The 25,136-nt window shown below is 45.5% G+C and overlaps 1 protein-coding gene across 9 annotated transcripts in view; it reads right to left on the reverse strand.

Annotated features, from left to right (window-relative positions):
• The window catches only part of TRAK1 (trafficking kinesin protein 1), a 171,658-nt gene that overhangs the window by 42,769 nt on the left and 103,753 nt on the right, over positions 1–25,136 (reverse strand). For 7 of the 9 annotated variants that reach the window (XM_045530941.1, XM_045530939.1, XM_045530940.1 and 4 more), the window contains exon 3: positions 590–666. In XM_045530941.1, the coding sequence (XP_045386897.1) occupies positions 590–640 (51 nt within the window). In that variant the 5' untranslated portion in view covers positions 641–666. Of the gene's footprint in view, positions 1–589; positions 667–14,227; positions 14,528–25,136 lie in introns of those variants that run through there. The other 2 variants (XM_045530938.1, XM_045530944.1) reach the window with 2 other exon arrangements.

The following is a 25,136-nucleotide window of genomic DNA, read 5'->3' on the forward strand; positions in this document are numbered from 1 at the left end:
ACACACATCACATGCATCTGTGTCTAGAGGCCTTCAAAGCACCTTGATTCTCAACTCCCAAGAGAATGCTGAGAAACTGAGAAAACCATAGTCTCTAAAACACAAGCGGCTCACCTAATTCTAGGCAACTTTCCTGAATTTTTCTTGCCTTGCTTAGTTTGCTTATTTCCATGCTGATACTGCATAATATTCCACCAATCTGATGTCAGTAAAAACTTAAAATACATTAGGAAGAAAGACATAGATGATACACCTTTCTGACATTTTTTAGACACATTTAAAATACACTGTTACAATGTATTTTAGTGCTTTTAAAATCTTAAACTGGGTATTCTACCAAGTATTTAAACACCACTATATTTTGTGTCATTAATACATTCCTTTAAAAACATAAAATACCTGCAAGCACAAAATTACAACTACAAAGGCCTACATAGCTAGTAGTCCAAAAAATAAAACCATTAAATTATACCCTGAGAGGGCCCAATTTCTGAGATTCTTCACTGAAACAGACAATAAGGCCTGCTTTGATGGAAATAAATTAAAATCAATTGTGAACAATTCTTTTGCCTTCCCCCGAAACACTTACCTCCTCAAGAAGCCGAGTGACAGCATCTGTGTCATTATATGTCTTAGTCATCTGGCCAACTCTTTCAGCACATAAAACTGTAAGAAATAAAAAGGACAATGAGACCACCGATGCCACGAACTTGCCAAACAAATGACCCATCTAAAAAAGTGGCCCTAAAGTTGTGCCTGCACATTAGGCACATGGGCTCACTGGTTTCGTGGGGTTCCACTCAACACGACCAGATTTCATTTCCCAGTCCTAGTGGCCAGAAGATGAGTTTCCAGCGGGGAGAGTGACTTCTAATCCCTGAGAAGCCTTGACATTGAGTGTCTGCGTGTGCGCGCACATGTGTGTTTAACGGTACTGCTGAGGGTGAGGTGACGGAGTGGGGTCAGCAACACAGCCGCCCGTGTGTGACTCCTTAGGCCTGTGGGATCCGGACCCCACTGACCACGCACACCCAACCACATGGACAGAGGGGGGTCCTTCAGAAAGCAGACTTTGGTATAATCATTAAACAACAGTGTTAAGCTGATAATGTCATACTGGCAAAGCCCCCTCCTCTCCAAATGGCCTAAATTCTAAGGCTATGCAACCGGTTTCCACACCGTGAAAACTAGGGTGACATTTTTTTAATCTACACCAAAAAGACTACTCATGCTGCTACACACACACACACACACACACACACACACACACACACGGAGTGCTGTTTCATTACATGTACAATTTACTGTGGTCCTAAGAGGCTGCATGCAAGCCACTTTAGGACTGTAGATTTTTGTTCTCCTTCCGTTGGAGAAAAGGGGTGTGCAACAAAAGGCTTTAATCTGCTCCAACACACACACACACACACACACACACACACACACACACACACATATACACACACACACAGAAACCTCAGGGTTGTTTTATTTTAAATCAATGGCAAGGAACTGATTTGCAGTTCCATAAACACCAAGAAGGTAACATGAGTTTTATTCTATGGGGGAAGGACTGAATATAAATGGATTTAGGGCCAAAGTATAAAATTGTTTGAAACCTGTCTCTTTGGGGCTAAGAGCAGACGCTTTCAACCCACATTCAGGATGAGCCCATGCAAGGCATTTGGGAATTAAGTATATTACTAAGTCAAACTCAGTAGCATCACTAACAGCAAACAGCATTGGAATTCAATAGGTCTTTAAATATTTTATTAAATGCAAGTAGAGATCATCCTAGTGAGTGAGCTCAGAGAAATTGGATCTACTGGAATGATTTTCTAGCTTAAGCAGGAGACCTGAAATCTGGCTCTAAATCTGAAACCCCAGCAACACGGCGCCATCAGAGCCGGGAGACAGACCCTCCACCCAGCCTTTCTTGTAGGATCCGATAGGAGAGAGGGAGTGCTGCCTCAGACAGAACTGCCAGGGAAGGCAAGGCAACGGAGATTTATAAGGGTGAGTTTAAACTAGAATCTAATGTGATGTAGATGAAGTCCTGCTCAAATTGCTCTTAGTTCATTCATCAGCTCAAGGTCATGAGAAGTCTTTAAGTGAAGATTCCCGTGCCACTGACAGGAGTTAGTCCCCCCTGTACAGCTGATATTCTGCAAGAGTGTAAATAAAGACCTTGAAGCCCTCCAGTGAATACATGGCTACAAAGCATCCACACCCCCTGTATATGCCAGGAAACAGACCACCTCAGTTAGACAGCCTCTGTGTTTAAACTTGTGTTGTGACTTGAAGGCCTGGTAACATTCCTCTGCTCTCCTCAAATGACTAGTCTATTTTACTCCCTATGTAGGTTCATGAATCCACCATCATTGTGTTGCCCTTTTGTAAATCTAATTTTAAAAAGCTTTAAAATACTTTAACAATTGAACCTAATAAAACGCACACCTGGACCAATGGTCTTTCCAGCATGGTGACATCGTTACCATGCACATAGTGACAAGAGGTCTAGTGTGCCCTTTCATGTCCCCAAGACAGGACAGCTGCAGCTCCGGGTACAAAGGGGTGCAGGAACCTCCCGTAAGTCCCAGGGCCTTTGACTAAGCCTAACTACACAAGTCAGAGGCATAAATGAAAAACTAGTGTCTACCTCAAGCTATGCAAGTGATTATTCCAGTTATGTTTTTAAAAATACACATAATTCCAATTTGGGGGCAGGGGAAAGAAATGTATAGATTTACAGTACACAGAAAAAAACTAGGGTAGCCACAAAAGTTTTCACAGTGGATTGGATCACAAATTTTAACTTTTTGTGCTTCTTTAAAAAAAAAAAAAATCTATAATGACCGTGCACGGATGGGGAAAAAAATTACTTAAAATATTTTTCAGAAAATCTGCAGTTGACTATAAAATAGGGTCCTGGGAGTCTCCCTGGGCTTACTTTAAAAGAAACTGACAGCAGCAGCAGACCTTCACTGGGCACAGTTACTGTGGCCAGGCACAGGCACCGACCATAGCCCTGTGCATGGGTTATCTCCTGTCATCCTCAACGGGGGTAGGCACTTACATTAGCACCCATTTTAGACATCAAGGCCCAAAAAGGCTAAACAACTCACCCAACATCACAAAGCTAGCAAGTAGCAAATTTCAAAATAAGAAAACTCCCAGTAGAGGCAGCAGCCAGCATTTATGGTGCCCCTATTGTCAAGAGGTTGGATCGGCTTTCTCATTTAATCGCAGCAACACTGCAGGGCAGGGGCTCTTACAATGACCACTCCACAGATGGGAACACTGAGGCTCTGAGATGTTAAGAATCCGACATTAAGGACCCAGCTAAGGTCTCAGAGAATGAGGCTGCACTGCAGGGGCTGCACCTAGGCCAGTCTGGCTCCTGGACTAAAACAGCCACAAAGGACACGAGGCCAAGGCGAGGGCTGGCACAAACCATCAACGTTTAGGAAGTGTGTGAACAGAGCAAGAAGCACCGGTGGTGTGGGGAGGGAACGAACCCTGACCCCAGGCTCTGAGGCCCAGCTTTTCAAAGGCGACTGTATCAGGCCAAGAAGCCCTGTACAGCTGTCAATCAACCACAGCGTCTCAGCTTTCCTCTTCCAAGAAATGAGGCGCAGGGGTGCGACCAGTGAGGGTGGGAAAGTAACAAACCATGCCTTTAAACAATAAGATAAGGACAGGCTGTGCTTTTCAAGTACTACCAACTTTCTAGACACTAAATCTACAATAAACTGTGGTCAAGTTTCTCTCCCACAGGAATAGTACTTCAAATAGAAGTTCCATTTCCAACCCAGAGAGCACTACCAAATAAATCCACTTCCACTCAAAAATGTGTCAGGAAATAAAAAGTAAAGGAGCAGCCATAAACCTCTACAATAACTTAATGTGAGAAAATTATTGTCCAACTCCTAGAAAAAGAAGTTAAATGTAACCTGTCTACCTACTATGGCAAAGTGATATAGTGCACACACTGTACCTCTGGCACTATCAAACTAACACTAAACCACCATTATCCTGCACCAGGCTCTGTACTGAACAAAACAGGACGCCTGCCCTCCAGGGGCACACAGAAAGCAGGGCAGCCTGGGGGAGGTGCCCAGGGGGGTTGAGGCCTGGAAAGCCACTGGAGGCTTTCAAGGGGGGAGTGTCCACATGAGCTCTGTACTCCAGAAAGCATCTTGGCTCCAGTGTAGAGCAACAGGGGAGGGGGCATGAGGCAACTCGGGGTGTTCAGGATCAAGGCTGTTAGAGTAATCCAAGGAGATCCTGGGTGGCAGCAGAATGGCAAAAAGGGGGCTCTTTTCTTGAGATTTAAGAGATAAGACTGAGTGGGAGGTAAATCAAAAAGTATAGGATCTGGGCTTCTCACTGGGACAATGGGGACAAGAGTGATGTCCCCCTTCAAGACTGGCATGTGAGGTGGCAGGTCAGGAGCGAGAAGTGGCAGCCCAGTGAGACCTCTGGCATCGGGACAGTCACTGATGTCACTGTGGAATAACATCCCAGGCAGAGGCTGCCTACAACCCGAGGTGGCAGGACGCCCAGCTGACAGAAACACACTCCCAGGAGCTGCAGGTGTGAAATTTTGGTTTGGGAGAATCCACTTTGAGAGGAGAATCAAGATCTTCCTCTTGGGGTGGTCAGTAAAGTAAGGAATCATGAAGTCAGATTTGAATGAGCAGCCCTGGGCTGGCTGACCAGAGAGAGGGAGACACGTGACTGGACTGTCACAGCTCACTGGGGTAACAGAGGCAGGGTGCCCTCACCTGGAAATCAGTAATGCAACTCTTACGCAAATTAAGCCATGTCCAAAACAATTTTAAGAATAAACGTTGCTCTTTCCACTACGTGAGGATACAAGGAGAAGTCAGCCACCTGCAACCCGAAGACGGCCTTCACCAGAACCTAACCACGCCGGCGCCTTGATCTTGGACTTCCGGCCTCCAGAAGTATAAGAAATAAATGTCTGTTGTTGACAAGCCAAAAAGAAGTAGATAAATAAAATAAACGTTGGCACACATTTTCCAGCTCCTGTTCATAAATGTGAGATGCCAAGGAGATGCAGCCGGTGGGAGGCTCGGGAATGACTGTAACTGAGAGGTCCCTGAGAGACACCCCACGGAGGAAGACACAGCAGTCGTGGGGCGCTGGGGTTTTGATCTTGACAGGTCGGACATGGGCTTCCTTCCGAATGAGCCCTCTGGCAAGTGTGGGAGAGGAGGGTAGGCACAAAGTTCAGGCTGAGGGAGGGCTCGAGCAGGTAAGGTTTGGGACCTGTCCAGGAGGTGGGACCCAGGGACCTGACTGGTGGGGTGGGTGGCAGGGACCTCCACAGTTCCATCACGGCAACTTGCCCTCCCCAAGGAACCCTGTCTCCCTGCTACATGTCACATTAACAGGCTTGATGAGGTTCCTTGACATTTTGGCCTTATCCTTCTTTAAGGAGCTACAGTTGCAACACCTCACTTCTCATTTATGTATTTTGGCCGAAAGATTCCCACGAGGTTGTTAGAACAAACAGCTCTCATCACTTCTTGATCTAATTCTGATTACATTTCTCCCATTAACGTCATCTTTACATATCTCTACAGTGAATAAATATTTTACACATACATGTGTGTATGTGTATATAAAACCAAAAATTTCGCAAATCCTCAAGAAGACACTGTTTCCTTATCACTCAGAGACAAGTAGCCAACATCCCCGAGTAGAGAGAAGATATTCAGAACTTCCTCTTATATTTGCATTTTGGGCTATTTGCTTTCTGCCTTATCTATAGGTCATTTAATTAAAACAGTGTTTTTCAACATTTTTTTTTAAGAACGTGAGCTCCATCTCCCCCCAGTAATTTTTCCTCCTATCTTCTGTATCTTGACATCAGTTTTTTAAGAAGTCAAATTTTACTTTCTATTATTTTTATTATAAAATCTAGAAGCAAATTGAATAAACTTCCAAAATAGACATATACCCCTAGAAATTCTGATACTCCCAGTTGAGCAGAGCTGGTACTTGGGTGTCAGAGAAAAGAATGGTCCACAAACCAGTGGACTGCCCCTCTCCCACTTCTGACCAGCAGCAGCAGCTGCCAGGAAGAAAAAGCATCACTACATCTGCCCCTGATCCTCCAGGAAGTGAACTTAACAAATACTTGCTGTCTGCCCTGTTCACAGGGGCAGGGAGTGGAGGTTCACAACCTGGGAGCCACAGCTGAAAAGCTTCCCATAAAATTCTAAACAAGTCACTACTCACGCCAAGTTTCCAGCTATTACAAAACAGAAGTCCCTTAAAGCTTTTGAATTAGTCAGCCCCTGCTCTGCTTAACAATCTTCCTCAGCTCTGCCACTTCCTACAAGCAGCAGCCTCCACACATGGGACGTACAGGGACCATCCCTGCCTGGCCCCAGCGCACCCCTCCCACCTCCTCGCCTACCACCCAAGCCCGCTCTCCGCCGTAGCACATCCACACCCAGTGACGCCACTCTCAGATGTCAGGCCTGGCACTGTGTGCCTGCTATTTCCTTCTGTAGGGACTTTCTCCCACTTCTCCATCTGGGAATTTCCCGCCCTTCCCACAGCCCAGCAAGATGGAGGTACGTCCATGTGGCTGACACCCTATCCAAGTCTCACCTCTTCTGCCCACTTCTGTAAAATCTCTAGTTTTTATAGTCTGCCCAGACACCCAGACCAGGCCAATGTGGCAAAGCGCTTCTGATGGGGGGACATCTTTGTGTGGCTGCTGTGACTCAGCTTACAGCAGCAACGCCCACCCCTCTCTGCCAGACACAGCGCTGGTGAGTTAGGCGCATTTATCCCCACGCTTTAGGACAGGGAAACTGAGACCTCGAGAAGTCGGATGAATTGCCTAAGGTCACAAAGACTTTTTAAAGTCTCCCAAGTATCTACTCAAGAAAAATGAAAACGTATGTCCACACATAAACTTGTATATACGTGTTCATAGCATTATTCATTACAGCCAAAAAGTGGAAACAAATGCCTGTCAATTGGTGAATGAATAAACAAAATGTAGTATATTCATACAGTGGAATGTTATTCAGCCATAAAAATGAAGTACTTATGAATATTAATACATGCTACAGCAGAGATAGGCCCCAAATTCCTTATGCTCAGTAAAAACCAGACACAAAAATACCACGTATTTTCTGTTTTTATTCCTATAAAGTATCACAGAAGGCAAACTATGGAGATAAAAAGATTAGTGGTTGCCTAGGAGTGGAAGTGTAAGCAGGGCTTAATTGTATACAGACATGAGGGATTTCCCTGGAGGGTGTGCAAAGTTCTAAACCTCTTTTATGGTGATGGTTGCACAACTCAGTGAATTGACCAAACATTATTGAGTTGTCCAGTCAAATGGGTGAATTTTACAGTATGTAAATTATATGTCAATATTTTATGTTACCAAATAACATGCAAACAAGCATCCCTGAAGCACACCATATTCCAGCCATTCTTTTATTACCTCAACCCCTGACTGAGCCCTCCTTGGGCTACAATGGTGTAGTCAGCCAGCAAGATTGTTTAGGAATGGCAAATCGCCCGCTAAGAAACCAGCACTGACGAAGAGCACAGAAAGGTACTAATCTGTCCCATGTAGACTGTTTTTAATTAGAGAATTGTCATTAAAATTTAGTCAGATGGGAGATAGCACTTCATGAAACACCCATACCTGAGAGCCATCTCCACCCAATTTTTAACAAGAGCTCGACTTTGAACTCTCTCCCCAGGCACAAACCTCTTCTGTGCTCCCAAGTTACAGCCACCTCCTTGGAGGTGCAGCCAAGTCTCTCACTTTGCTGTTGTCCCTCAATATTTATCTTCAGAATAACCTGGCCTTCACTGACTAGTCCTAGTGAATTAACTACTAAGTCCTATACGACACACAGTACTTGGTTTTAAAAACAAAACAAAACCTAAGTATGTTGATGTAGGCCTCAACGTGGACACTGGGACAGGGTGAGGGCCCACAGTACTTGGTCATAAAAAATAATGCTCACTGCTCTACAATTAAAACAAAACAAAAAAAGGCACCACAGTTTCATTTTATTCTGATCCAAATGTCTTCATGTCAAAAATGGCTGCAGCTGGGCAGGCAGAACAAACCTAACAAACGCTTACAAACCTTCTTCCTGCCAGGCCTGTTTAAGTCACATGAAGGCAGCTGAGTCTTACTCATTTGGGGTCAGACACACAGTTGATACTTAAAAAAATGGAAAAAGCTGTTTTACTTGCAAAGAACAGCTCATTTCTCACCAACATCTCAGAGAGGGGTGAAAAACATAAATGCCCTGGTGTATATTTCATCACCCCAAGGTGAGCGTGTGTTCTGGTGAGTCCTGTCCCCGGCCACAAGGCTCTGCAGAAAAAGCCCTCACAGGACACTAAGAGAAGAGGTGGGAAGCTGCTAAGACAGACGCATTAACAAGAAGGCAACAACTAAGTGGCTGTGGTCCTAGGCTGGGAGCAAATGGGCAGCCTGCTACCCCTCCCCCCACCAGACAGGCACTGGGGACCCCAGCTTTCACGTGAAGGTCTCTGGGGCAGCGGCAGGGGCAGAGGCCAGCCCAGAGCCAGGCCCACCACGATCAGCAGTCTGTATGGCCGCTACCCATGTCTGTGTGGTGCCCATCTCTGCCCTGGGAGGCAGGAGTGAGGTGTCACTTGCCAAGGGCAGAGACCTACACAGTACAGCTCGGGCTTCACCTCACTGCTCATTAGTGCCATTATTAACTGCACCTGTAGTGTCACTATCTTACTGGCTCACTTTCCCTTGTCTCGGTAGGCTGAGAGCAGGGTGCCAAAGTGAGTTATTTAAGAGGCAGAAATGCCAACCTCTCCCCTGGCATTTTACAAAAATTATTTCACTTAAAACCCAGGACAACCCCTGCAACACAAATATGATCCCCATTTAACAAACCAGACAGAGACAGAGGCCAAGTGGCTAGGCCAAGGTCAGGCGAGACATAACCATGGACTTGAACCAAGTTTGCTGCGTGCTATAATCGTTCACCCCACCCCAAAATGGAACACCCAATGTTTATCCACAGCGATTTTTTATCATCAAGACGTTTAATGAGATGATAACCAAATGGCTCGCTCTTGAGCACTCGCCAGGTGCCTGGCACTCTAAGTGCTGTGTGTACATCAACTCTTTTAATGTTTACATCCATGAGGAAAGTATGACTACTGCCCCATATTAGGAAGAAACTGCCCAAGATCACAGAGCTATTATGGGAGGGCCTCAACTGTTTGACCCCCAACTTGGATTCTTAATTTCTGTTGGGTAAATAAATGAATCCTACCCTCAAGGAATTCTTGACCTAGTTGAGAAGGTTAAGACACACGCATAAATTAGCATAATACAGAGGAGCAAGCAGGAAGTGCCAGGTGAGAGATGCTGCTGGCAACTTCAGACACAAGAAAGCTGGGGATACCAGATGTGGGGAGAGCAGCAAAAGGACCCCAAGATATAGATTGTGAGGGAGCTCTGCCCGTGGCCAGCCTTGGGGTGATGCTGGTGCCCCAACTCCATTAGGAGAGCCACCCTAATGCGAGTGACATCACAGGAGCAAGTGACATGACAGGAGCAACTGACATTGCAGGAGGTCTATGTGGGACAGCCACGGACACCTAGAACCAAACCCCAAGTCCAGACCAGGACAAGGAAAGCCATGAGCAAAGAGACCTTTGTAACTGCTGCAGTGGGTACTGATAAGCCACGCCAGCTCCTCCCTCATCCATGACCCAGCGGGACAGTCATGCACAGTGCCCTTGAGTGCCGCTGGTCACACTGTATTAACACAGACACCAGGACCCAGGCCCCTTCTCTGGGGCTGACGTTCCCACTCCGCAGCCTGCAGAGGCCTGAAGCATGACAGCTCAGCACCCCAGGCCCAGTCCTTTCCCACCAGGCCCAGCCCACCCCCTGCAGCCCAGGAATGCCCGCTCAAGCCGGAGGAATGTGCTCTATTTGTGCTGCTTCTCCAGATTGCCTGGGAACCAAGTGGAGAACCTGGGTGGCCAGCAGGTGCAGCCGCTGGACAGAAACATGGGAGGCTCTGGGTTCCTACCACCAACTGGCACTTTTTTCCATCTGTTTTGCCAGATTATAATTTCTGGTCAGTGCCCGACACCTGAAAACTGCCTTTGTGCAAAAGACTGATGCTGCCTGCTCTTAAAGCCACCCCTATGGAGGGCAGGATACACTCTTTCCTGTAAGCCTGTGGCCTCGGGGAACCTACACCTGCTAACGAAAGCACTCAGACTCCAGACCACGGCACGTGCTCTTTCCAAATCCTGCCACCTCCTGAGCAATCCTGAGTGACAACTGCCAGAAATTTAATGCCTCATCTTGCAAATGGGTAATAGCCTTGGAAATGCCCAGGTGAGAAGAAATTAGGAAGTCAGGCTTCTTAAAGCATTTCCTTGAGAAAACAATGGGAATCTGCCATGCAACAAACCACAATGAACTGATGATGAGAAACTGCCCTTTTCACCAGTGTTTTCCTCATGCCAGTGCAGCTGCTCAGGCACAGAGAGGGACAATGACCCATTACTTGACCTTACCATGAGGACAGAGGCCTGGAGAAAGGAAAGCAAACAGAGCCCTCCTCCAAGAACTCCACTCAGCACCTCAGATCAATTTTGTTTTCTGCACTGTGCGAGTTTTCGGTGGCCAGAAAACACACAGCCCAAATGTTTCCTCTCTCTGGAATGACAATGAGAGCAAAGCCGCCTCTCCTGGTGCCTGGTCTCCCAGGAGCACCCACCTCGTGGGTTAAAAGAATTAAATGAGATGATACCAGGGAAGGGCCTAGAACTGTATCAGCTTTGAGCCTGGGGCATGGTGGAAGGCTGATCCCTTGCATGCCCTGTGCTTCCAGCCGGGGGACCCAGCACAAGGCCAACTTCGCAGAGCCTCGGGTGCTTTGATGGCACCATGGGCATAATGTTCATCCCAAAGGCTGTTTTAAAGATTAAATGGGTAACATCAGAAAGTGCCCAGCACCCCACAAGGTGACCAGGAGAGGACAACAAATGTATCCTATATCCATAACTCTCAAAGCAACTCAAATACTATAATAACTGTGTCCTGTAGTTTTCAACCAAAAGCGCCTCTTTTAGACCATGTAGAAAACCACCTCAGAACCCAGGTAACACAGTTAGACCCAAATCCCTGCACGTATTTCCACTACTCAGAGAGCACTTGTCTTCCACATGTGGAACCTGCATCCTGTGAACTCAAGATAAGGTGGTGTGACCGTGACAGTGACACACGCAGTCCTGCCCAGCCTGCTCTGGGATACATGTTTCCAGCAAAACTGGCCACAAAACCAAACCCTCCAAGTCGTTATCTTCCTCATCTGCACCACCGACTTCGTTCAGGCCAGAAGCAGACCTTAAAAGTGAGTTGGTTTTATTTTACAAAGAAAACGAAGCATGTTGATAATAAAGTGTTTTGAGGTTACTGTCATGAACATATTATTAATACTTCATCTACAAGGCCAGCAAACATATTTTACTAGAGAAAGGGGGGAAAGAAGAGAATATGCAATAATTGGCTACCATAAGATGGCAACTACAGGGCAGGGTCCCCTCCCTTGAGTGCTACCACAGGCAGAGACAGACACTGCTATCTAAGCGATATGATCAGCACAGGACAATGTGCACTGGAATCACCCAGAGGCGTGTTCAAACCCAGAGTTTGTGATTCAGCAGGTCTGGGGTGGGGCCCAAGAATGTGCATTTCTAACAAGCTCCTAGGTGACGCTGACACTGTTGGTCAGGGACTCCACTGTGAGAACTGCTAGCAAGAGCAGAGCGCTCTACAGCCATTCCAAATAGTTGGGACCACTTACTAGCTGTGTGACTTTAAATGAGTTACTTAAGTTTCCTCCTATAACCCTTTAAAATGGAAACTACGACAGTACTTAAGCTCATGAGTGTTTTAAGGATTCAAGGCATGAGTCCACATAAAGTATTTATTATAATAATAAAATGGTGCCTGGCACATAGTGAGTGCACAATAAACATTTGCTACCATCATCTGGCTCTCAGTTTTTAAAAAAGTTCATATATATATATATATATATATATATATATATATATACACGTGTATGTATGTATGTATATAAAATCAGAAAAAGGAAAATTCACAAGAAAATTTTAACAGTAGCCCATGATGGCCACTGTCGGGCACACAAGGAATGAAACCTGGGCCCTAAAGCTGACCTCTTGCCTGTGTAACTGGAGTTTGTTAAATATTTCACTGGCAGGTACTCATCATAAACCTGTGTATCAGATGCAAAACAAAGACAGATGGAATCAGTCGCCCTCCACCAGAACCTAAGACACCAAAACTTTCTCCCTCAACTGCATATTTACCTTATCTTATGCACAGCCCCGCCGAGCACCAATCAGAACCACGAGAATGTAACTGTTGCCTCACTACCTGCTTCCCCCACCTTCTGTGCCACACGCATACCCCTGTTAGAAAATGTGTACATACTGTGCCTCATGTAACCATACCAGGACATACTCTCAGTCTGTGTCCCACCCGCCCACCCCTGGCTTACGTCCTCAAACTTGGCTCAGAGTAAATCTAACCTTGTGTTCTCTAAGTTCTAGTGCCTGTTATTTCATTTGGTCAACAAAATATATGGAGAGTGTATGTGTGTGTATGCACACATCTCTTCATATATATATATTTCATATATGAACAGTACACAACACAATTTTTTCTTCTTTTGATTAGGATATATGATATTGCTCCAGAATATTGTATAGCCTTTAATTTAGAATCGTAAGTTTCAATGATTGGTTTTTTTAAATCATCTTGTTATGCTTTAAAGGCAGCAGCTCATCTCGTACTTTAACATGCACGCGCACCATCTGGAGATCTGGTCAAAATGCAGATCTGACTCAGTGGGCCTGGGCTGGGGCCTGAGAGTCTGCATTTCTAGCAAGCTCCCAGGTGATGCGGGCACTGGCTGCACTTGCAGCAGCTCGGCTTCAAGGCACAGGAAGCTAACCCAGCGAAATCGGGGCTGGCCCTAGTTCCACAGGAGCAGGTGGATGCCCTTCTCTTGTCATTCCTCTCCCCTCCCGTCTCCTCCCTCAGAGGGCCAGGAGCGCCAGCCAGGCTCCAGGCCTCAGCACTGGGCCCCTTGCTCTCTGGCTTGTCCCACTGTTTCTTCCCTTTCTCCAGTAAAATATTTTTAGCTGTCCTGGAGGTGAAGTATTAATATTTTCAGGACAGTAACTTCAAAAGAAAAACACTTTCAATATATAACAGATTATAAATAATTTTGAAAATAAAAGTTATCCTGAGACATGAAAACAGACCATCCTGACTGAAGCAGACTTCGGAAAACGTACTCTGGTTGTTTTTACTCAAGACACCTAAGGAATGTCCATGTAGGTCACTGTTTAAACATCCTGATAACCCCCAAAAGCCCCCTTCTCTGGGCTGTGGGTGAAGGCCCCAGAAGCCCCTCTAGGAACTCACACGGGCATCTGGGCCTATCTTTACTTAACACCCTCCTTCCCCGTGGGCTCCCAGGTGATTTAAGGTTGGCCCTTGGGCTTTTCTCATTGAAATATTTCTAAGTTTAAAAAAATCCTTATTTCAGATCAGTGATTAATCATTTTTTTAAAAATAAATACTGCCAGCACAAAAACATGCTGTATTTAATAACGACTCAGTCTGTTGTCCATTAACTTACAGAAACCCATTCAGTTTCAAGAAAACCGTTGAAACTCTTAAACCAGAGTGCTGGAGTGCCACAAAGGAAAAAGACAAAAAAACAATTACTGACATTTGCAGCAACATGGATGAATTTCAAAGACCTTTTTTAAGCAACAGAAGCCGGACACAATACACACTGTTTGAATCTGTTCACAAAGATCAAGAAATGACAAAACAAATGTAAGGTGACAGAAGTCAGAACAATGGCTTCTGGGGAGGTGGGTAAACTAGAGGGGGGGGGCCGGGTACTTCCAGTGGAGCTGGAAATGCTGCTTTTCTGGCTGGGCATCTTAAAAGGGCGGCTTTAGGCCATTCACATGAATCTGTGTATTTTAAATTGTACCTCAATAAAAAAAAAAAAAGAATGCTATGAAATCAGTAAAACAGTTAAGCCTATTTAGACGCTATCGACAAAAGGATAAAATCTGAGCAAAGTACAGAATTTACCCTCTTCCAAGAGGTCCAAGGTGTCATACTGCTCGTGGGTGGGTTTCCTCTCTTCATCCTGGCAGTCATACTCAAAACATTCTTCTTCCCCTTCCACGTCTCTCAGGGACATTGCTGAAGTCAGCCCCAAACTGAAACACCACCCTAAGGGGCCGTCCTTGAGGGAGCTCTGGGCTGCATGCCCAGAGGAGCCATGGGGGCCCGGGCCCACGGGGCACACGCTGGGCCCTGGCCTGGGCCACAGGCATGCCCTGGCTCAGCTGTAGTGGAGGGGAGTGTGTAGAGCCACAGCCCAGCATCACACAGGGAGGACCCGGAAGGGGGCGGCTCCCAGGAGCCTGGAGGAGGGATGGGGCGGGGAGAAGCACCTGGTGGAGCAGGAATGCCTGACAGGTGCAGTGGATTTGGAGGGGTGCCCGGCAGGCAGGTACAGGACCTCGGCAAGCTCTCTCCTCCAGATTGTCTCCACTTCTTCTCCCCCCAGGAGCAATGAGGAATGGTAGCTTCCTGGAAGTTTCATAGCAACTGCACAGGGTGATACCAACCAAGCCCTAGGCAGGTACACCTGTCTAAAGGTAGGCTGCTAGCAGAGGAGGTACCCTGGTGAAGCAATGCCCAACGCCTTCAGATGACAGATTTCCTGTGGCACGCTTGAGAAGCAGAGACAAATCTGACTGTGACATCAGCCCGACGACAGTGCCAAGCAGGGGAAGGGAGTGATCATTCTGAATTCTAGCGAAAGGAAAAAAATGCAGTAACCAATACTGTGTTAGGCTTAATTCATCCCAGTCCTTCTTTGGTAATAATACATTGCCTTTTCTCTTCATGAATCTGCATTTTATAAATCCCACTGTTACTCTAAATCTGTGTTTTCACAGCCAAATTTATAAAGATCTCTTCCACCTGCTAGAACAAGGCAAGAAAAAAATCTAAAGCCTAATAGCTTGCAGTGCTGCCTGAAAAAAAGAATCCACAGTGTAATTGCACATCTTGACACCAAGTCCTCCGTACTGTCTGATTTTGCCTGTAAAGTGGGAACGGCAGGTTGCTCCATCAACCCAGTGAACAGTGGCCTCCGGTGCTGGCATCTCAGAGAATCGCAGCTCATTCTGCAATCCCGGTGCTTCAGCCATCTCCCAGCTCCGTGGCAGATCTCCCTGCTCCAAGCTACACCAGGGGGCCTATTCAACCTCTCTGGCGAGTTGCCTCCCCCAAGAAACCAAGGGAAAAGATTTTAGCACAGACAAGATCATCATAAAAGAATACTCTGCACAAGTTCAGGGACTACGTCTCATTCATCTTTGAATCCTCAGTGCTGAGGATTCTGCTTAGGTAGCTAAAAATGTCTGCTAAACTTAACTGCTACCTCCATAAAGACTAATATAAGATCATATGCAAGTGCCTCTGAATATAAAATCAGAATATAATAAAGATTTTATTAAAAAATTATTACAAAACCTAGGAACCTTTGTATTCTTTGGTTAATTTTTTTAGAATCTGAAAATGAGTGCCACCTTCTACCATGGTAAAGATGTGTTCTTTGTAAAAAGGGCGTACAGAAATTCAGAGGCAGGGAGTTCAAAATCGCATTTTGAAAACTGCATGAGCTTTAAATATTACATACACATGCTCAGAAAAAAATCTTTCTTTAATCTCAATAAACATCAGATTCGATTTGTTAATTCAATTCAGATGACACTGGGCACATCTTTAAGATCTTCTTAATGAGACAGGTATTCTGAACCCCTGGGAAGGAGGGTGGAAGGAAAGCAGAACTTCCACCTTGTGCGTGATTCATTCAGCAAGTATCGGAATGACTATAAGGGCAGGATACTGTGCTGGGCCACACTGTACATAAATGAAAACACAAGCTAATTTCACAGATTTGAAAACACTCTCAAGTGATTTCACTCATAATCAAGTCATTTATACTCATCTTTTAACTCAATCTAGGCTACCCTTAACAAATGATATCCAAGTCTCTATACGTTAAATAAACATTTAGAACATGACATTTTTTATTAATTGTTTCCCAACTTTTAATTATGAAAATATTTAAATATACTGAATAGTTTAAAGAATACTACAGTGGGGTGTGAAAGTGCGTGCCCATAGTACTACTTGGGAGGTAGAGGCTGAGCCCAGGAGTTCAAGGCCAGCCTGGGCAACATAGCGAGACCCTGTCTCAAAATAATAATGATAATAATAATAATGCAACAGTGAACACCTATATGCCTCCACCAGAACTGATCAATGAATATTTTGCTTTTTAGGAGGGACATCGTTGAAAGCTACAGAAAAGTTACAAGAATAGTACCAAAAAATTCCTGGATATCTTTCATCCAGATTCCTTAAATGGTAACATTTTACTACATTTATTTTCTCTTTCTACATCGAGACAATACTATTATCTAATCCACAGACCTTACTGAGATTTTCCTCAGTTGTTCCAATAATATCCTTTATGGCAAAGAAATCCAAGATCGTGTGCTGCATTCAGCTGACGGGTCTCTTTAGTCTCCTTTAATCTGCAACAGTTTCTGAGCTTTTGTATTTCAAGACAGTTGATATTTTTGAACAACACAGGCCAATTATTTTGTAGGCTGTCCCTTACTTTGGGTATGCTAATGTTTCTTATGATTAGGTTCGGTTTATGAGCTTTAGGCAAGACCACCACAGAAGTGGCACTGCCTTCTCAGTGCGCTTACCGGGAGGCCCTGCTGTGGGTCACTATGCCCATGCTGACTTTGTTCATTTGGCTCAGGCGACACCTGCCAGGTTTCTCCACTATAAAGTTACTACTGTCCCCTTTGTTGTTCAAAAGTGATATACTTTGAGACCACTAGTTTTGATGATTCTTGCCTTAATCAGTTATTAGGATAGATGAAAAATGGTGAATTTCTAATTCCATCATTCCTGCACTCATTAGTTAACTGTCTACTTTAGTAATAACTTTTTCTTCTCTCCCATTTAGTCATTCATTTATTTATATCAGCATGGACTTGTGCTGTCTTACTTTATTCCATGAGTTATAATCCTTTACCATTACTATTTATTTGGATCTTCAAATGGTCCCACATTAGGCCAGCTGAAACCCCTTCAGGCTGCGTAGGACATGACATTTTGAACACAGGACCGCCCTGGACTCTTCATGTTGCCCCGTTTCTCAGGGTTTAGACACTCTTTAGGATACCCCTTCAGCCAATCTCTTCTTTCCTCCCACTATGTGGGATGTGAGGGAATTCTCAGAACTCACGCACATCCGCATTCACTTCAATGTTAAAGCCAAAGATGGGCCAAAGAGCATCTTCTCTGATAGAGAGTGGTTTCTCCAAAAGTCAAAGCAAAACATGACCCCCAGAGGGCAACAATAAAGCCTGGGAATCCCTGTGCCCAGTGAGGGATGGAGAGAGCTAGACCAGGCTGCAGATGGAGCCTGGACCTGGAGGGGTGAGAGACAGGTAGCAGAGATGCGTGTGCTGTACCAGAGGCATGGACCAGAGCAGGGAGGCAGCCAGTGGGTTCCTGACCCACCTCTGGGAACGCTGGACAGGAAGGCCAGAGGAGGAAGGTGTCAACCACCTCCTGCAGGGCAGAGGGACATCTTTCTGTAAGTGTCCCCTGCTCCACCATAGAAGTCATCTTCCCAAAGAGCTACCCAGCATTGTCCAAAGGGTGGCCACAAGCCATTGGTGCTATTTACATTTAAATGGCTTAAAATAAAATTCAAAATGCAATCACACTAGCCACATTTCTAGTGCCCACTGCCACATGTGGCTAGTGGCTAGCATATGTGACAGCACAGAAGGGAACATTTGCACCATCACAAAAGGTTTCACTGGACAGCACTGATCTAAAGCATGCCCCTTATTTTCAAGATGTGAGCTTGAGACTTTCTTGGCCCCACACCCTCCATCTCCCCTGGAGCCTCTGCTTCCAGCCTGACCTCCCACCACACCTCATTCATACAAAATGAGCTGCTAACTTCTGCCCACATAATGCTCCTGCCTTAGCTCACCTGTGAAAGGGACCAGACTGCCACCCCAAAATACACCACCTTGGCATAAGGATTATTTTGAGCAGAAGGCAATCGAGGAAAAGCAGATGCAAGAAAAGCTCTAAAAATAGGAAATTTACATTTGTAAAGGTTTTTCCCTCTCCTGTACCATCTCTCATCAATGGATAAGGCACCCACTTGAATCTGTGCACACCTAACTAAACCATCTTTGCTTATCACTTCCTAGTCACTGCCCCCCCTTAACCCACACCCCAACAAGAGCCCCAAACCCCTTTTCCTTTGTCTCACCTCTTCTTCACACTTTGTCACCCCTTGGGATGGTATATATACCTCCAAATTCTAAATGCCTCTCTGTGATTGTCCCTGTTTATGCATGTAATTACATCTTTTTTTTTCTTGTTAATCTGTCTTTTATCAGTTTAATTTGCAGGGGTCCTGGCCACTGAACCTAGTGGGGTAGAGGGATGAAGCTTTTCCTCCCCTACACCTGCAATATTCCCCACCTCTCTAGGCCTAAATCCTTCCATCTTCCGAAGTCTGGTTCAGCACGACTCCCCTTTCCTTCAGGGGGCACAGGCATCCTTGTCTCTTCTTACCTGTCCCACCCATGCTCTATGTGCCACCCCCTGCATTTCACTCCTCTGCCCCAGAGAGCAGGGCTAGCCTGATATTAAGGTCATGACTCCAAGGACCTTGCTTACGCCACTTAACTATTATAAAACTATTTACATTTCATTCCTTTTTTTTTTTTTTTTTTAAATCACCTCAACAACCTTTTAGGAGAGTGCTGTGCCTGGAAAGAGTCAACCTCTACCTTCAAGGAAGCATCACACAATAAACACAAGGCAAAGAAATGGGGGTCTGTTTGCACTGACGCTTAGGGAAACAAAGTGCAGGAAAATCAGAAAAATCATCTCAGAAACTTAGCTCTTCAATTAATGCTTAAAATAACCCTAAGAGAACTTTACTCAGGAGCCAGCCACCCCCATCCTGGGGTGACATTTTGGAGGTCACTGAAATCAAGTGAGTAACAGAACACACGTGATCGCCCTTGTGTATTGCCAGGGATTTTCGTTATGGAAGTCATAAAAACAACTTCTGCAGCAATCTGTCTGAGTTTCCTCATTTGCAAATTAGTATGAATGGACCACCTCCTGCCCCAACACTCAAATCTGTGATACCTTCAAAGGGGTGGGGGGCGTGGGAAGGAGAGCAAGTCTGATCACAAAAGACTCCGCTGCAGGAAACAGGTGGTCACAACACTGCACCTTGTTCAAAATACCATTTGCCTTTTCAAAGAGATATATTTTCAAAGAACTTAATAACTAGTACTGTTTCTGAGAAAATAAAATAAAGCTCTGACCTGGCTCTTCACCACTTACCAAGAACTATTCCTTTATTTACACTCTTCACACAGCTCCAACCACTGTGGTTACTCCCACGTTCCAGATGGGGAATCCGGTTTTGCAGAGGCTCGAGGAAGTCCCCAGACGTGTCCATACACAGAGGGCAAAACAGGCCTCAAGCACAGACTCCAAGAGAGAACTCTGCTATTCTACTTATTTTTGGAATAACTACAAAAAGGCACACTTTCTTTAACTTAAGGATATATAATGAACCCAACCTTTTATAAGCACGCTTTTTAAAAGGTGACCAGTGTAGCCAAGAAACAATCTAAGATTCCGAGACTGACCTAAGGAATTATTTTTCAGACCCCAGTTCCTGGGGTTGCTCTCTGCTGACATTAGCACAGTTTCCCAAACACACCTGATATAAAGAAAACATGTGCTAAAAATTTAGATTTCTCACGGCTTCCCTTAGTCTGAAGTGAGTCTGAGAATCTGCTTTATTAATAAGCATGTGATTTTCAATGATTTCCCTAGTTTTAGAAGTTCTGCACCAGAGATCAGACCTATCCAATCCAGGTAACTAAGACTCTGCTTGACACCAGAGTTTAAACTGTAAACACTGAGTACACATATGCAAATTCTACAATTTACTGTTATATTATGTTGATCACTGGTTATTTCAAATCTCTAAAACTTAAGGTATTGGGCAAACAACCCTCCCCTCGCCAATTTCTTATTATTATAAGCCCCTGCCCCATGCCTCTTACTGTATGGGGAAGAGAGGGAGGCAGAGATAAGATGGATTTAGGACCACCACAACTAAAATTGATAAAGGAGACAGATACAATTATTCAACACTGAATAAAGCGCTCCTAAACCTCAAAGATGAGGGAACAGTGTCATCTCTCAATTCTAACTGTTAAAGAGGGGTCCTAGTTGAGCTGTGATCTATATTCCCATCCATACATATTAATTTTTCAGTGCTAACACTGCAATTTAAGTGTGAGTCAGTAACTCTGACATAAACGATGATTTTGCATCTTTTTCAAAACATTTGACTCACCTTTCATTGGTATCAGAAGTTCCCTAGAAGTTTCCTTCATTAATGATTCAGGTGCCAAATGATAAATAAGAGAGACAAAGCAATGCTGTGTGTCTGCTGATTTGCAATCAAAAAGGTGCACGTAATCAGGGGGAGATTTCATTTCCAGACTGAAGTGCCCGACACAGAACAAACCCAACTAGTTAGAAACGTGTAAACAAGTCACCACACAATCAGCACATACCTGAAATCCCCTTTTTGTAGGTTTTCTAAACCAGACCATTTTGGGGCTTCAGTTCCTTTTACTCCCTTTTTTGCTGTCTCTTTAGATGGGATTACAAAAATGCCAGTTGTCCCAGTAAATTCTGTCCCAACAACCTTCTTCCCTTCATCCATAATGGCACAAGAGGTTAAAGGGCAAGTACTCTGCTCAGCATACATTCGGACAGTAACAGCAGTCAATATCTATTTACCCTTGGACAGATGAGCCGTCTCCTCTTCCATTTTCCTTTGCTCTTGGAAGAAGAGAGATCAGGGTGTCTCGGGGCCAAAAGACTCAACTGAGGCACTGCCGGGTAAGAAAATCCTTCCGATGGAGACCCAGATAAGAGCAGGCCTCCTCGCACCGTCCAGATTGACCAAGGCCACTGACTGGCTTTATTTTGGGGTGTAAAGAGAACTGGATGGTGTAGCAACTGGGTCAAGACATTAAGAAATCTCCCTCCCCCACTTCTAGGATGCCATCCACTGGGGACATGGCCACACCCGACTCTTCCACAGGCCTGTGACAGGCACTCTGCTGTGACCAACGCTCCGTAATTCAATGGTACTTAATCAATTACTTAAGTTATGGAGTCACAAATCGCCAAGGAAATGAGAAGAGGTCAATGACGGTTTCCACAAAGAAGTATCTCTTTAATTGCCTCTTGGAGTTAGGTAATGGATGGGAGCTAGTTTCAAGAATGAGCATATCCAAAGGAAAAAAGAATTCACTCATCCTTTCCCTCATGACCCTGGGAGCTGCCTCCACTCCTTGTTACCCAGGATACTTAGAGACACACACAGGCCCAACATGACAAGGTCTTCACCTAATGCTAGGGGACAGTGGGGCTCAACTGGCAAAGTTTCCCAGGTATTTAAATACCACCCCCTGAGAAAGCCTCTTGGCCCCTCTTCTGTAGCCCATAGTCATGGCAAAAATCAGCAGATAAGAGACAATTATGTAGTTCTTCAGCTTACTAACTAGGCCAGGTCCCAGCCTGTTACATCATTCAGGCTAATCAAACGTAGTCACTGTTAGAGCAATCTGAAACTCCCGATTCAATTAAAAAGCAGTTACCTTACCTATTAATGGCTCAAGTGGGGCTGGGAACATATCGCTGGGGAACAGACCCTCAAAGTATATATATTAACTATGTCCTTTTTTTTTTTTAAGGCATGTAATTTAAGGGCCATTTTCAAGAAGAAATTTAAAAAGACAGATTAACTATGTAATATACAATTTTGATGTCCAATGACATAGAACCTGAGACCCCTCCCCCCGGTGTGACCTCTGAGAACACACCAGAGCACTACTTTCCGTGTGCCTGAAACCTCCCGAGACCTGTCCTGCCACACACTGGCCTCCACCCAGTTCTCCTCTGGAATGTGCCACACCCTCCCTGCACAAACCAGGATAGTGACAGGATACATTCTCTCCCTGCCCCTCCCGACACCTCCCCACACCCATTTCTGCTGGATCCGACAAGCAAAATTTATTTGAATCACCCGCTTAGTGGGAAGCTGCTCCTGCCTTTTCTCCAGCCTCCCCAGGGCCTCCGGGTCTGGGCTCAGGAAAGGGCAGAAACCTCCAGGCCTCCTGCTGACAGTCTAAGAAGCCACCTCCTGAATACACTATTCCAGCCTCCAGGTTCCTAACCCCTCGGACAGTAAGAGCACAGTGAACACATTTCCACCTGCACACACACAAGCATCAACACCACACTCACGTCTCACACCAAAGAGAATTCAATCCAACAGAAGTCTAATGCCTGCCAGCCTAGCACACCAAAACCCATCTCCCCCTTCTGAGCAAATGACCGTACATACCGCAGAGGAGTCTCCACGGTAAAGAGCCCTGCCCACCTGCCACCTCCTCCACCGCGGCTTTGGAATTGTCAGAGTCATGCATGTCTGCCGATGGTGCTAGTTCTAGTGCCTCCCCCCGCCCGTCTCCCGAGAAGGTTTCAGGACACCCCCCCAGTGGCAGACAATGTCCCTATATATTCCCACTCTGTTTTGCAGGGGCCATAATTACCATCCGAGCATTCTTCATAATACCAGTCTAGTTCATAATAATCCGCTTCGATAAATTTCTGCATAGTCAGTATTCTTGCAGAGGGAAGAACGGACTTCACAGCACCATCAACGTCAAGTAAAACGCTGCCATGCCTCCCTGTCCTTCCAGGACACTGGGCAGAAGAGCATCCCGAAACACACCAGAATTAGGCTGTGCATTCTTAATGACAGTCTGGAGCCAGAACAGGAAAAGGGGCAGTGAAAAGAAAAATCCTACGGGGGAGAGGGAGAGTAGGAGGAGCAGAAAGGGAGGCAATTTGCAGAGCTATCTAAGACCCTGGCAGCCCTGCTAATAAAGCGGCACTGGACGGCAGCCCTGAATGGGAGTAGCCAGGATCGTCCTATCCAGACGCCCGGAGGGTGACGTCAGGGACACACACCACCACCGGCCGTCTCACTCGAGCCACGTCTCCTGCTCACTGCTCATCTTTCAATCTAACTGTTGCCATAGAAACTGGCCGGCTCTAAAAAATGATGCAGAGATGGAGGAAATGTCTTCCAAGGATGTTGGGAGCAGAGGCTGAGAGACGCCACACAGGGAGGGTGCAGGCGGGTGGGGGACGGCTTGGCGCCATCACCTCTGGCAAATGTGAGGACAAGCTTATTTGCTCTATTCTGGGTCACCACAGAAAGAGTCTAAATTTGGAAAACACCATCTTTTAAAATCTGCAAACCATTACTTCTGGTTTTCTTTCCCCAACCTGATTTAAAACATTAAACATTGTTTAAAATTTTTGACCACACCTAAAGGAAATGTAGATTACTTATAAAATGGAAACATTTTCATTTAGATACAGTACCATTCTCTGCTCATGCCTTTTCTCAAACTTCTGGGAAAGCAGCCTGCCCCCCCCACACAGAGGAGACAAACAGGGGACAGCCCCGTCACAAAGGGCTCAGGCAGCACGACAAGCCGTCTCAGGAATGCTCACGCGTGCAATCAGAGTACAAAATACACACCAGGACACAGCCCACCTCAGGAAGGTGCTTGCCTCTGGGGAGGGAGGGAGCGAATGAGGCTTTAAAACTGTCCTTATAAATGCACCTGTAATGTTTTATTTCCTTCAAAAAATAGAGAGTTAACATTTATTAGTCCTAAGAATTTGACATGTTTGACATACTTCACAATAAAAATAAGGTAGTAGAGAATTAGATTTTAGACGTACTATAGGTTAAAGTTCATCCCCTAAAACAGGGTTCGTCAACCTCAGCACTACTGATACGTGGGGTTAGATAATTCTTCGTTGTGAAAGTCTGTCCTGGGCACTGGAGGATGTTTAGCAGCAGTCCTGGTCCCCACCCACTAAATGCCAGTAGCGCCACCCTCTACTCCCCAGATGTGACAGCATGTCTCCATACATTACCAAATGTCCCCTGGACACAAAATCACCTGGTTGAGAACCCTGCCCTAAACCAAAACTGCTTACTTCACTGGCCCATTGGCCAGGTACTATAGGTATCTGCTGGTGTCAACAGCAGCATATATACATAAATGTGTATGTGTATATCTATATACGTATATATGTGTGTGTGTGTCTGCCTGCTTGTGTGTGTAACAGAAAATTAAGAGGAAAACTATATATACACACACACACACATCTTATATACAGAATCTTTAGCAGAATCTATACTTTGTATTAATACAAATTTATCTCAATCTTCCTAAATGATTGGGAGCTGAAGAGCCTGTAATTGCTGTGCTGTGAGGGCCTCAAAGCTGGCTTCTTGTCCCCTGCCTCTGTTCCAGAAGCCTCTCCGTGCTCGGGGGCACCCTCTCCTCACTGCAGGACCAAGCCTTGGGACCTTCCCACCCGCCAGGTGGCTTGCTGAGCCCATTTGGCCCAGCCTGTTCCCTTGTGGGCCGTGCAGTCTCCACCCTTTAGCACTATCAAATAGCACAGCCTCAAATCCCAGAAGGGAAAAGAGAAGTTAAAGGCAGGGGACCCCAAAAACAAGCAGGCAGGGAAACCATCCCTGCATGGGGCAGAGGAACCACACATATTGGTGAGGAATCTTGGCTAAAGTTATTAACAGGTTTTCAGAAAACTTCAGAAAACGAAGAGGACAAAAGAATGACACCATCCCTGGCCATGTTGTCCGCTGGCTGTCACCTGTACTCTGGAGGACCGGTGCCCCTCTGTCATCTCCTTTTCCTCCAAGGCA

This window comes from Lemur catta, chromosome 18 (assembly GCF_020740605.2).
Source record: "Lemur catta isolate mLemCat1 chromosome 18, mLemCat1.pri, whole genome shotgun sequence".
NCBI lineage: Eukaryota > Metazoa > Chordata > Mammalia > Primates > Lemuridae > Lemur > Lemur catta.